This window comes from Mauremys mutica, chromosome 1, assembly GCF_020497125.1.
Source record: "Mauremys mutica isolate MM-2020 ecotype Southern chromosome 1, ASM2049712v1, whole genome shotgun sequence".
In the NCBI taxonomy this organism is placed as follows: Eukaryota; Metazoa; Chordata; order Testudines; family Geoemydidae; genus Mauremys; species Mauremys mutica.
The window spans coordinates 45,009,925-45,023,123 of NC_059072.1; the positions used below are offsets into that span (position 1 = coordinate 45,009,925).

Genomic DNA, 13,199 nt, shown 5'->3' on the forward strand with positions numbered 1-13,199 from the left:
CTTCATACCACAAGTTCAATGGTTTATTTGATATTGCATACAGTTTTTCTTAATATTTTATTAACTACATAGACCTATAGAATTTCCTCCTTGCTACAAACATTTTGAAGATTTTTTCCATCTAGCATGTTCATGTTGTTAGCTCTACTTGGGTTTTGGTTGCAACTCCTCTAGTTATTCTAAATAAGGAACAGTGGGAAATGATGAGTTTTGGTGTGTGTGGGGAACAAAAATATTAGCCTCTTTGGAATTGTTTCTGTGTAAAATGTCATGATAGTCCTGTTCCATGAGGTAACTTGGAAATTAATTCATATTCCCAAGGCAACGCTTGACATATTTCATATTAAGTCAATTAGAAATAAACCACATTTATTTCACCTTGTCACATTCTTTAAACATGTTTATAGCAAAAGGTAAACTTCAGGGCTTATTTCATGAATCATCATGCCTTAATACTTTTGGTTTCCACTGTCTTAGTTATATGAAAAATTAATGGTGTTTTGAAGTGTTTTAAAATTACTTACTTAATAGCTTTTTTAACAGTGTTAACTTCATTGTAAAAATATAACTAAGAGTTTTCTGTGTTCCACAGTATTTTGGAAGTTTGCTTGTGATATTCTGTGTTGAACTGGCTTGCGGTGTTTGGACCTACGAGCAGGAAATTACGGTGAGTCAGAAAAGGAGGATACATTATTAAATAGAAGAAAACAAAGATTTTCATTAGCTAGCTATTCTCCAACTGCTTTAGTGTGCATCTTTGGTTATAGCTTTCTGTCAGTCTAGTATTAACTTCAGGCATTTCGGTTTGTATTAATATAGGGAATTCTGGGAAACCAGTTCTTTCTAAAAGGATCCAGTCTGAAATTTTCTCCCTATGAGGTTCCCTTAGGTCCTGTTTTATTTATTGCTTAGACAAGTTCCCACTGAAATCAAGTGGGAGTTTTGATTCAGTAAGGATTGCAGGCTTAAGTTCTGTGTTTTGAGGGGATTTGGAAGGGGGTTGGTCCAAGACTCTTTCACTTTGGCTAAATCTTGCTGTGCTGTATTGTAAACAGACAGTGCATTCATTCCATAAATGACTTACTGCTTGCTGAGGTCATTAATAATTAATCCTTAAACTATAAATGCCTGTGTTTTAACGTGAAACATGTCTCAGCTATAAAACCGATTTCTGTAAACTTCTAAGGAGGTTTTATCACCAGCCTTTAATTTTCAAACTGGAGACTTGTATCCATTATGAAGGGAAATGGCTTAATACTGAACAGAAAACAAACTATCATATTATCCTGCTTGCTCCTATGTCGTCTTGTCTCGTTTTCAGTTTGATACCTATTTATGAGCAGAGTGACAAATTTCCTCCAAGCTGCCAAGATATGCCCATAACACTGGTCTTGTCAACAGCAGCCAGTGTGTAGCAATTATACTGCAGTAAAAAGGGAGGGAGCTCATTTGGTATTTGTACAGTACTGGAACCAAAGGAATTTCTGGCAGATCTGCGCTCTGAAATTATGTGGCAGCATTTTGAATCAGAACTCATTCCCTTGCTATACAGATTCCAGAGCGGTGTTTTATGCTCCTAATATAACATCATTTAAATATATCACTTTGCTTAAATGTCAGGTTGCATTGATATGATACATTTTTTAAATTGGGAAGGTAGATCGTAGGTATGACTCATCCCCTGGCCACAGCCACCATTCTCAGGGGTTCTGCCAGGGGTGACAGTTATAACTAACATCCATGGCTCTATAGGAGTCTTATCAGTAGTAGCTGCCTCTAGGAGGCATTGAAATGATCATCCTTCAAGTTCACCAGCTATACCCTCCCCCCGAGCCAAAATCATTCATCTTTCAGGATACCCTAGATAGGCCAGGCTCCCTGCTGGATCTGGGTTGTGGGCACTTTGGCCCATTGTGACCTCATCCCTCCAGACAGATATTCTACTAGTGGGACCCATAACTCTAACACTAGCAGAATCCAGCATTGCCTGGGGCTGGCACTTGTCCTACCATAAGTTATGGCATCAGTGACTTAAAAAACAAAAATAAGAAGTGATAGATCCATCAACCTCTAGGGAATTTTGTCCATCTGCCTTGTCCCATTCCCTAACCAGGTCAGAACCAGTCCAAAGATTCACCACCCCCAAGTTCTTCCACATCTGCCAGGGAAATTCAGTAATGTGGACTGTTAGAATATGAATAAATAGAACTAAATATCTAATCTGAGTGTTGAATGTTCGAACTGGTTAAAGGGGAGACTACAACAGGTCATACTGAAGGCTGGAGGGAGGTTACTAGTGGAGCTCCTCAGGGATCGGTCTTCAGACCAGTCTTATTTAACATTTTTATTACTGACCTTGGCACAAAAAGTGGAAGTGCGCTAATAAAATTTGCAGATAGCACAAAGTTGAGGGGGATTAACAATACAGAGGAGGACCAGAATATCATACAAGAAGATCTGGATGACCTTGAAAACTGGAGTATTAGAAATGGGATGAAATTCAACAGTGCAAAGTGCAAGGTCATGCATTTAGAGGCTAACAAGAATTTCTGCTATAAGCTGGGGACGTATCAGTTGGAAGTGAGTATATTGATTGATCATAGGATGACTGTGAGCCACCAATCTGTTGCAGTTGTGAAAAAGGCTAACGCTGTCCTAGAATGCATCAAGTGAGATATTTCCAGTAGAGACAGGAAAATGTTAGTACCATTATATTGGTGAGATCTCATCTGGAATACTGTGTGCAGTTCTGGTCTCCCATGTTTAAGAAAGATGAATTCAAACTGAAATAGGTCCAGAGAAGGATACTAGGATGATATGAGAGGAGACTCAGAGCTTGGCTTGTTTAGCCTCACCAAAAGAAGGCTGAGGGGAGATATGATTGCTCTCCATAAATACATCAGAGGCATAAATATGAGGAAGGGAGAGGAGTTAGTTAAGTTAAGCACCAATGTGGACACAAGAACAAATGGATATAAACTGGCCAGCAACAAGTTTAGGTATGAAATTAGACAAAGATTTCTGACCATCAGAGGAGTGAAGTTCTGGAATAGGTTTCCAAGGGGAACAGTGGGGGGCAAAAAAACCTAACTGGCTTCAAGACTGAGTTTGATCAGTTTATGGAGGGGATGGTATGATGAGACTGCCTACAATGGCATGTAGCTGATCTGCAACTGCTAGCCGCAAATATCTCCAATGGCTGCTGATGGGACACTAGATGGGAGGGGCTCTGAATGACTACAGAGAATTCTTTTCCAGGTGTCTGGCTGACGGGTCTTGCTGACATGCTCAGGGTCTAACTGATGACCATATTTGGGGTTGGGAAGGAATTTCCCCTTGGGACAGATTGGCAGACACCCTCTAGGTTTTTTTTTGGTTTTTTTTTTTGGCCTTCCTCTGTAGCATTGGGCATGAGTCACTTGCAGATTTAAACTAGTGTAAATGGTGGATTCTCTGAAACTTGAAGTCTTTAAACCATGATCTGAGGACTTCAGTAACTCATCCAGAGATTAAGGGTCTATTACAGCAGTGGGTGGGTGAGGTTCTGTGGCCTGCGATGTGCAGGAGGTCAGACTAGATGATCATGATGGTCCCTTCTGACCTTGAAAATCTGTGAGTCTTGATCTCTCTCTCTCTCCCCCTCTCTCTCCCTCTTCTGTGCTCTCACCATTTTGTTTCTTTTCCTTCCTGGTTACTTTCTTATTGCTCTCTTTTCTTCTCTCCCCATATGCCCCATTGTTCATTCCTCTGTCTTCTGTCGTTGTGATCCTCCTGCCCCCATTTGCCCTCATCCTACTACTGCTCACACTGTGGGGTAGGCCAGGAACACTAGTCTTGCAGGCCCTCTACTCCGAAGTCCTGCTACTGACTGTCAGGCTCTGAGACCTGAAGCAAAGCACTTCAGAACCCAAAATGCTCTTCAGCTTGGTTCTACAATATCTACAGGTCACTTCCAGGGGCTGGCCCATCCAAAGAATGCAGAGCATGCAGGCCCTTTGTCTTCCACACTGGGCAGCGAAGAGACTCCCTAGAACTCCTTGGGGGAGCCCTGCTGCCATGTTGGATTCAGTTTATAATGAAATCATAGGAGCCCTTGGTGAGCTTCAGAGAATTAGTTAGCATTAGTATAGGGGTGTGGGTGATGCTGTTAAAAAATGTCAGTGAGGCATAACCCCAATACTATCCCAGTTTGAGTCCAGTTTGGCATATATATTAGTCTGCCAAAAGCATCCCTGTATAAATAGTTTTGCTTCCAGCTTATGATAGCTCTCAGAATGAAAAGTGCCTTATGACTAATTTCTTCCATCCACAAGATTGAAAAGCCAGAGCAGGTTCTCAGTTTACTTGAACTTCAGTCAAGACTTGATACTTGTTAGAAAACTAGTAACATATTAATGCAAGCGAAAATTAAACAGCAGACAAGACCATAGAGAACTTTCATGCTCAAAAATCAAACCATGAACTTGAATTCTAGTTTACCTACACCATACAGGAAAGTGCCTCTCAAGGAATGAAGCCACGCAAATGATTTTCATGAACAGATAGTATATGTACTACTAAGTGAATTGGTTATTCGGGATTTAGTTAGTAGTTATGTTCAAATGCTTAGTTTGACCTCTGGAATGTCAAGGTGACAAGGGTATAGATTCTAAAATCCCTTCTTAGTTCCATCATAACTGCCTTGTAAGTTAGTTTTGTTTTACTTTTTAATTTTTTTCTCTCACTTTTTTGCATTAATTAGTTTCTGCTTTTCATTGTCTTCAAAAAAGTTGGATGCCTTGTATTACGTGCATAACCTTGGACTAGATTCAACTAAAATAAGATAATAAAAAAAAGTCAAGAAGCGTGATCTGAACTGCAAGTGGTATCAAGTGTTATCCAAAGAAAGCAAAGTCCTCATTTCTAATTTAATATAAAGAAAAATTTTATTCTAGTGACCAGCATAAATGTTTGAAGTATGAGATACAAAAGCAGGAATGTCCCAGAGATGCAAGTGCTTGTTTTAGCACTCTGCTGCTAAGATGTATTTTTAATTTGGACATTTGCAAACCTTTTGAGATTGTAGCCTCTGAGAACAAAAAAAAACAAAAAAAAACAAAACAGCTGATAGAATCCCCAACCTGTCAAAGGCATTGTTGTATTTCTGAGACATCATTTTATTTGTGAAATGACATGTGAAGACAAGCTAATAAGTGGAAATGTGAAGACAAGCTAATTTCCTAATAGGTGGAAATTGCAGTTATAACTAATCCAGATATCACAAATATTATTTAACAAAACACTCTATTTTTGGACTGAGGTCGTTCAGGCTGTGAGAATCTCTTGTTTTATGTTTGTACAGCACCAAGCACAATGAAGCTCTCCTTTGGGAGCTACTATGATATAAGTAATAAATAATAATTCAGGCCTTGTAAAATTTCACAGAAAACTGATACTGGAAGCATTAATTGAAAAAAGATAGCTAAATCCTAGCAGTTACCATTAATGGCTTTAGAATAGCTGGATATTTTTTTCACAAAATATATGAAAATAAAGCCGACTTTGAAACTGAGAGTTGTTTAAATGCAACTATTAAATCTAATATGAGCAAACTAAAAATAACATGAACAGTATGTGTATCTGAAGGACTACACTAAAGTACTCAACTCGTTTTTTAGGTTGCTGTACAATAAAAGTGGTCCAGCTGAAACAGAAGTCGATTTCTAATCTTAACGCTGACTACTTTTATGTCAGCTATAACAACCTTTGCTTACTTTGTTATTCTCACAATGTTCCTGGTGTCTGGGTCTGAAATAAAAGAGAAAGCAAGACATGCAATTTATACTCCAATTTAAAAAAGAAAAATTTCAACTCTTTCTCAATAATTTGTTTGAAAAGAAAACATTTCCAAAAAAATGGGGGAAAAGGCTTACTGAACAAAAGTTACTCTTTAATTTCTTGAAGCAGTATGCACTCAAACTTGTACACACTGGACTTGATTCAAAACTCTTTGATGTAAATGGAAGGAGAATGGGAGAATGGCCATATTGGGTCAGACCAATAGTCCATCTAGCCCAGTATCCTGTCTTCTTACAATGGCTGGTGCTAGATGCTTCAAAGGGAGTGAACAGAACAGGGCAATTTATTGAGTGATCCATTTCCTGTCATCCAGTCCTAGTTTCCAACAGTCAGAGATTTAGGGACACCCAGAGAGCATGGGGTTGCATCCTTGATGATCTTGGCTAGTAGTCATTGATAGACCTATCCTCCATGAACGTATCTAACTCTTTTTTTGAACCCTGTTATACTTTTGGCCTTCACAACATCGAGTTCCATAGGTTATCTGTGCATTGTTTGAAGAAGTACTTCCTTATATTTGTTTTAAATCTGCTGCCTTTTGACTTCATTGGGCTTCACTGACTTCACTGGACTTTTGTGAGATATAAGCTGATAATAATTTAATTGAAATGTACACATAACCCTTGGAAATGCTGTAAAATATATTATTTTTATTTATGGATATCTAGATCCCCTATTGCCATACACATATTTCTAAACAAGCAAGTGACAAAAACAATATTTTTCTCAATATTTCTATTAATACAACTAAAACTGTGTATGTTTAAAATCAAAACATTTCTTTTCTTCTTTTTTTTTTTTTATTGAGATGGCACATCCAAAGTAACTTGCATTTAGAACCTCAGGTTAGACGACATTGGTTCTATAGACACAAGATGATTGATTTATTAGAGAACTCTCAATCTCTCTAGTTATTTGAAACACTTTGTCTTTTCTTTTCAGATCCCAGTACAATGGTCAGATATGGTCACTTTAAAAGCCAGGATGACCAACTATGGCTTACCTAGGTACCAGTGGCTTACTCATGCTTGGAATTTCTTTCAGAGGGAGGTAAGAAGATAGTCAGTTCATGAAATGTAATGGTGCATGAAGTGCTACTTATCTGTTTGATGGAAAAAGGTTTAGTTATAAATAAAAAGGTGAGGCTTTTTCTGCAAGCTAACTGATGGCTTATATTTTGGTGTAGTCCTTGAAAGCTATTGGCACACAACCTCTCAAATTCTGGTAAGTTCTAGACAAATACACAGGAATTGTGTATTTTCATAATTTCCCTCCCTTCTTCTTGTAACTTGCATTATTTATATATAATTCCAAGGATGCACTATAGCTGCATTAGTTCTATATACAGATCATATTTCATTAAATGGAGCGACAAAGACTTATAACAGTGGTTTTCACCCTGTAGTCCTTAGACCCCCTGGGGTCTGCAGACTATATATAAGGGGTCCACGAAAGGTTATTGTTACCATAGAACAGTGGTTTTCAACCTGTGGTCTGCAGATCCCTGGGGGTCCACAGACTGTCTAAGATTTCCAGTAGGGTCTGCACTTCCATATGAAATTTTTTAGGGGTCCACAAATGAAAAAAAGGTTGAAAACCATTGACTTACAACAGGGGTTCTCAAACTTCATTGCATCACGACCCCTTTAACAATAAAAATTACTACATGACCCCAGGAGGGGGGACTGAAGCCTGAGCCAGCTGGAGCCCCCGGAGGAAGGGGCAAAGCTGAAGCCCAGAGGCTTCAGTCCCAGGCAGAGGCGTGTAATCTGAGTCCTGATGCCCAGGGCTAAAGCCCTCAGGCTTCGTCCCCGGGCAGTGGTGCTTGGGCTTCAGCTTCAGCCCCGGGCCCCAGCAAGTCTAAGCCAGCCCTGGCAACCCCATTAACATGGGGTGGTGACCCACTTTAGGTTTCTGACCCACAGTTTGAGAACCGCTGACTTACAATATAAAAAAACACCTTTAGTATTGTGAGTGCAGTTGCATTGATTTAGAAACGTAGCTACCTTATTGCACCTGCAGATCAGGTAGGTGTCTAAAAACGGTACAGTTGCAGACTCCTTTAATTGTGGATGCAATATTTGAGGCCTAATTAAAAATCTGTGCCAGTGTGTGTTAAAACTTTTACTGCATTTATATACCACTAATAATACAAAATAAGAACGTTCATGGATTTAAATAATACCTTCAGTTAACTACTACTTCTCTGCCAAAGATGGGAGCACCTAGGCCTTTATTTTTATTTCAGTGAAGAATACAAGTATGAAGAATTGAACATTGACTCACTGCATATATAGTAAAGTGAACATCCTATGTGGTATTTTAGTATTATTGTCCTCCCCTCTTACTGCATGCTTTCATTTGTAGCGTCCTTTCTATGGATTTGCCATATTTGAGACATTATATTGGTTGGAAAGGAGTATGAAAGGCTATTTCTAAGCAGTTGCCATTACAGTCTCTTGGGTTGCAGTTCCATTAAAGTGGTCAGTTTTATGTCCTGTCACCAGGTAAAAAAACATGGCTTGAACATTCACATATTTGCTCTATAGTCTTCAGAAATACAGAACTGTATTCATTTTAAAGAATGAACTATTATGTCACAGAAACAGGGACATGTACAAGGTAAAAACCATTAGCTCCAGATACATGTTCACATGCAGGAAAAGAACTCTTTAAGTGCTTGTCATTGTGTTGCTTTTGTTAAAATGCTGAAATCTATCATTGTTGCAGATTTCCTGTTTATTTAAACATTTCCTGACTACACTTGATTAGTCTGTAATTGTGTTAGAACCTGAAAGACAGAATAAATAAAGGATTAGAAGAGTTTAAGATATTTTCTGCTAAAGCTTTTCAAATGCTACTAGAAACACAGTAGTTCTTCATGTTTAGGTAGATTGAGAGAGTCTGTCTATAGTCTCTGCCTGAAACAGTATAAACAATTCCTGATTTCCATGCACACTACTTTATGATATCTTGGTTTAAATGTATGTGTTGGTTAGATAAAAAAGATGCCTTTATGTATTGGTTACCATAGTGTCACAGCAATGACCCTGTAAGTCTTAAATGACTCTTCCTCTGGAAAGGCTGATTTTTAAATAAATGAAAAATCAACTTTCCTGCCAAAGAACAAACCCTGACTCTCGGGGGGGGGGAAGAAAAGCCCTTTATAATAGAAATTTCTTGTGTTTAGTCCATAGCCAGAGGAAATGATTTTTGGAAAGTTTGAGGTTAATTGGACAAACTGTTTCAGCAGTACAGCACACTGCCTTGCTAACTGATGGGTTCTCATTTTTTGAGCATTTGGGGTCAGATTTTTAAAGGAAGGAAATCAATGGAAGTAAAGGGCCTAAATATCTTTAAAAATCTGGGCCTATGCTAATTATTTTTGTCTGCTCTCAAATCAGGTATTGGATGTACTTATTTTCTGCATGAATGAACACTGGTGTATTGGGCCATTTTTATGAAGTTGGAATGCAGACTTCTTAGTTCATAAAAGATCAGTTTTTTTTATCAGCTGTGAGCTCTGTCTTCTGCATTTTATAACTTTTTGGGAGAGATGTGAAATCTGTTTTTCTTAACCACCACGTTATGTTTTTTAAGACTAAATTGCTGATCCAACAACCAGAAAGGGTGAACTTGTGGCTAGGAAGGTAGAGAGAGGGAGAATTGGGGCTGGGAGAAGGACAGTCAGGAAGCAGAAGAATTAAAGTGAAAACAGATGGGGGAAAAAAGCCCAAAGCAGGTAACACGAGGGGCCAAAGCTTGAAGTCTTCAGTCAGGCAAAACTCCCCAGCAATTCAGTAAGACTTTGGCCTGAATGAAAAGGTAGGTGGAAAACCAAGTAAGAATTTAGTATTGGGACTCTGATGAGACGCAGAAGATAGAGGGGAAGAGAAAATTTAAAATTTACAGGAAAAGAGAGGTGATGGTTGGCAGCCATGCCAGGGTATGATGGGAGGGAATGTGTGAGTTGGTGTCCAGGCAATGGACAGAGGACAAGGGATTGCACCAAGTAAATTTGGAGCCATTGCATCAGCCCTCTTTGTTGTGAATGCAGCCTAAAAAATGAAATCCCATCACTAGGTTATAAGCTTGTTACTGTGATTTTTATGATCTATTATGATGTGTCTTGTGGTCAGAGTTCCTACTATTATGATTCTTATACAGATTATATTGTCCTGTGATACTTTATTTCCCCCCAGATTTCCTTCCTCCTCTTTTCCTTTTCCATTTCAGTATTTTTCTTACCGCTTTTTTATTGTCTTCACTTTTTTCTCATTTTCTTTCCTTTCCCTTATTTTTGTCCCATTCCCTGCTCTGACACATCTCTTCCTATGCATTCCTCCCGCTCCCCCTCCCCCCCCCCCCGATTTGCCTCTAGTCTGCTCTAGCTTTATAGGGATTCTCCATTCCACTAGTGTCTCCTCCTATTAAACTTCTCTTGGCTACCCCCATAATAAGGACAGCAGCATTGCAGGCTTGGGCAATTTCTGTGAAGCACTAAGTAGGGCAGTGGTTTTCAACATATGGTCCACGAAAGGTGGTGATTACCATAGAACAGTGGTTTTCAACCTATGCTTCACGGACCACTGGGGGTCCATGGACTATGTCTAAGATTTCCAAAGAGGTCTGCACCTCCATTCAAAATTTTTTAGGGGTCCGCAAATGAAAAAAGGTTGAAAACCACTGACCTAGGGAATTGGTGGGGAGGGAAAGGACAGATCACATATCAATGTAATTGGCTGATTTTTGGCTTGGTTATGTCCAGGCACAACAGAGGCATCCATAAAATGAGGCTCTGTACAGGAGCTGCCGGAAAAAATATCTAAAAACAATAGCCTGCGTATGTCTGGTTCTATATACATGTTTTTAAAAGTTTGTTCAGTTTTTAGTTTTTATGACCAGGGAGCATCACACTGCAGTCACTGATCTTGGCTAACTTTTCCGTTGCAGTTTAAGTGCTGTGGAGTGGTGTACTTCACTGATTGGCTGGAAATGACAGAGATGGACTGGCCTCCTGACTCCTGTTGTGTTAGAGAGTTCCCGGGATGCTCCAAGCAGGCACATCACGAGGACCTTAGTGATCTTTATCAAGAGGTAGGGAGGAAAAAATAGCATTACACTTAAATATTTCAGAAGGGTGTGTACTTACATGTTTCTGTGACTTCCAAACTCATAACACGTAAGTCTGAAAAATGATTGGCGTTTGTGCTGAGTTCCTTGGAATTTTCCCTTCCTTTTTTGGCAAGGATCTCTCACCATAGGGAGAGATGTCTTCCTGACGCTTGTCTCTCTTTCCGCTCTCCTTCCCTCAAACATTCACCCCGTTCCCACTTCAGTATATTTTGGAAACTCCTCCTGCTCTGAAGGTGCACATTCCAAATATATGAGCATATATTGACAATGGATTCCGAAAGATGGATCTGTTGTCATGCTTCTCATGAAAGGCTGTGGTAAGCAGAAGGATCTGTTGGTGGGTGGAAATGGAGGGGGAGATTTTATATAGTGGGCCATATTCATTCCTGGTATAACTCAGTTGAAGCTACAGGGGTGGTATCATTATCTTAAAGATTAAGAATTTGGCTTCCTCTTTTTGGTTACTGAGGTAATAGAGAAGTCTTCCATTGTGAAATGGGGCTATGCCCATAGCAGATATACAGAATTGGTGGATTTGTGGCCTGCCTTCAACTGAAGCTTTCAAAAATCTGTTCACCTAGAAATGAGATAAGGCATTAGCAATGCAGTTAGCACCTCGTACATGTCTAAGCCCTGAAATAGCTATTTTACATTGAATAATATAGTCACATGAGTCTTCCAGTTTTGGCAAGCTGATTACTGAACCTCCAAATGGCTGTGGACATAGAAGACCACACACTAATTCATAAATTCCGTTTCTCCAACTCACCAGGATGGAGAGAGATTTTAGGATTGTGAAGGTCCTCAGATACTATGGTAATGATGACCACATAAGTACCTAGACAGGAAGATGCCTCTGGCAAGTCCTTTGAAAATCCAAGAGCTCTGTTGATGCCTCAGCCAGCAGGGATCATGCACACAGACAAATAACACAGTCACTCCAGTGTGAATATACATGGGGACCTTATGCCAAAGCAATAGTTTTCCATGGTCTACACTATTATTGCTGAGTTGTATATAATATTTTTTTTAAAAAGAATAAAAAATTGATAATGAGAAGGAATACATTTGAGCCTGAAGAGATTAATAGCATCACTTGAACAAACAATCTATGTGTGCAGGATCAAAATATGTTAAAACTAAGAAAACACTTTCATTATTGATGCTCTTATCTCTTCTCATACAGACTTGCACTTGAGCCTGCCTCATCAAAGTATGCTGTTTTTGCAGGCATTATCACTTACGCTGGCAGAAAGCTGAAAATCATTAGTTGTGCTTTCAATAATACTATGATTGATGTCTCCAAGATGGAGGCATCAGGAACATAGTATTTAAATGTGAAAAAGGCCTTTGAGGAGAGAGCAAATGTACATTTGCCTCCATGTGTATGTTAGGTATGTGAAATAAGTTTGAGTTTGTGGTAATCAGGAATAGCATTTGATCCTATTTCAAAACTTAGATTACTTGAATTTCTTAGATCAGACAGTATCTTGGAACGGTTGTAGTTTCTACTTGAATGTAACAATCATATTCTGTGTGAAAAACAACCAAATATTAAAAGCATGTAAAAGTTTTATTTTGTTGATAACTTAGTATTTTTCATTGCTTAAAAACAAAACAAAAAACCTAAGAGTAAATAGCTTTTAACTTTACACTTAAGACATAACATTATAACAATAACTTTGCAATTTACTACTCAGGAATTTATGGTGATGTTGCATTCTTTTGGCATTTTACTTCTGTTTGCTCACTTTGGACCTTTGGAGAGTTTGAGCAAGGACTAAATGATTATTATGTTTCCTTCTGGCCTTCCACCTAGGAATTCATGAACTGAACTCACTGTCTCCAGAAAAATGACCTTCCATATCTTAGGAACTCAGTTCCTAGGAACTGAGTGGTTCAAAAGGAGATTTCAGCAGGGTTGCATTAAAAGTGGTAAGCTCCAAATGAACCAGAAGCCCAAAACATACTGCAATTAAATAAACCTAGTCAAATAAAACAAGAAGGTGGTACTCAAACAGTTTTTGTACCAGGCAGATAAAGGGGTCCATTGAGATCTGATTCCACCACATGATAAACTTTTTCCACTCAGAGAAGAAGGTCCTTCTGGTAGATTGCTTCTGAGATGCCTGAAGGACAAGAGCCAGCTATCTACTCAGAGACACCATAATTAAAGACTCAACCTTGTTAGGAGCCAACCTGTAATAGACTGGGCTGGGGTAATG

At 38.9% G+C, this 13,199-nt stretch overlaps 1 protein-coding gene across 2 annotated transcripts in view; it reads left to right on the forward strand.

Annotated features, from left to right (window-relative positions):
- TSPAN12 (tetraspanin 12) overlaps window positions 1–13,199 on the forward strand; it is a 62,767-nt gene that overhangs the window by 41,256 nt on the left and 8,312 nt on the right. For both annotated transcript variants that reach the window (XM_044995212.1, XM_044995206.1), the window contains 3 exons: window positions 593–667; window positions 6,781–6,888; window positions 10,792–10,935. In XM_044995212.1, the coding sequence (XP_044851147.1) occupies window positions 593–667; window positions 6,781–6,888; window positions 10,792–10,935 (327 nt within the window). The remainder of the gene's footprint in view (window positions 1–592; window positions 668–6,780; window positions 6,889–10,791; window positions 10,936–13,199) is intronic.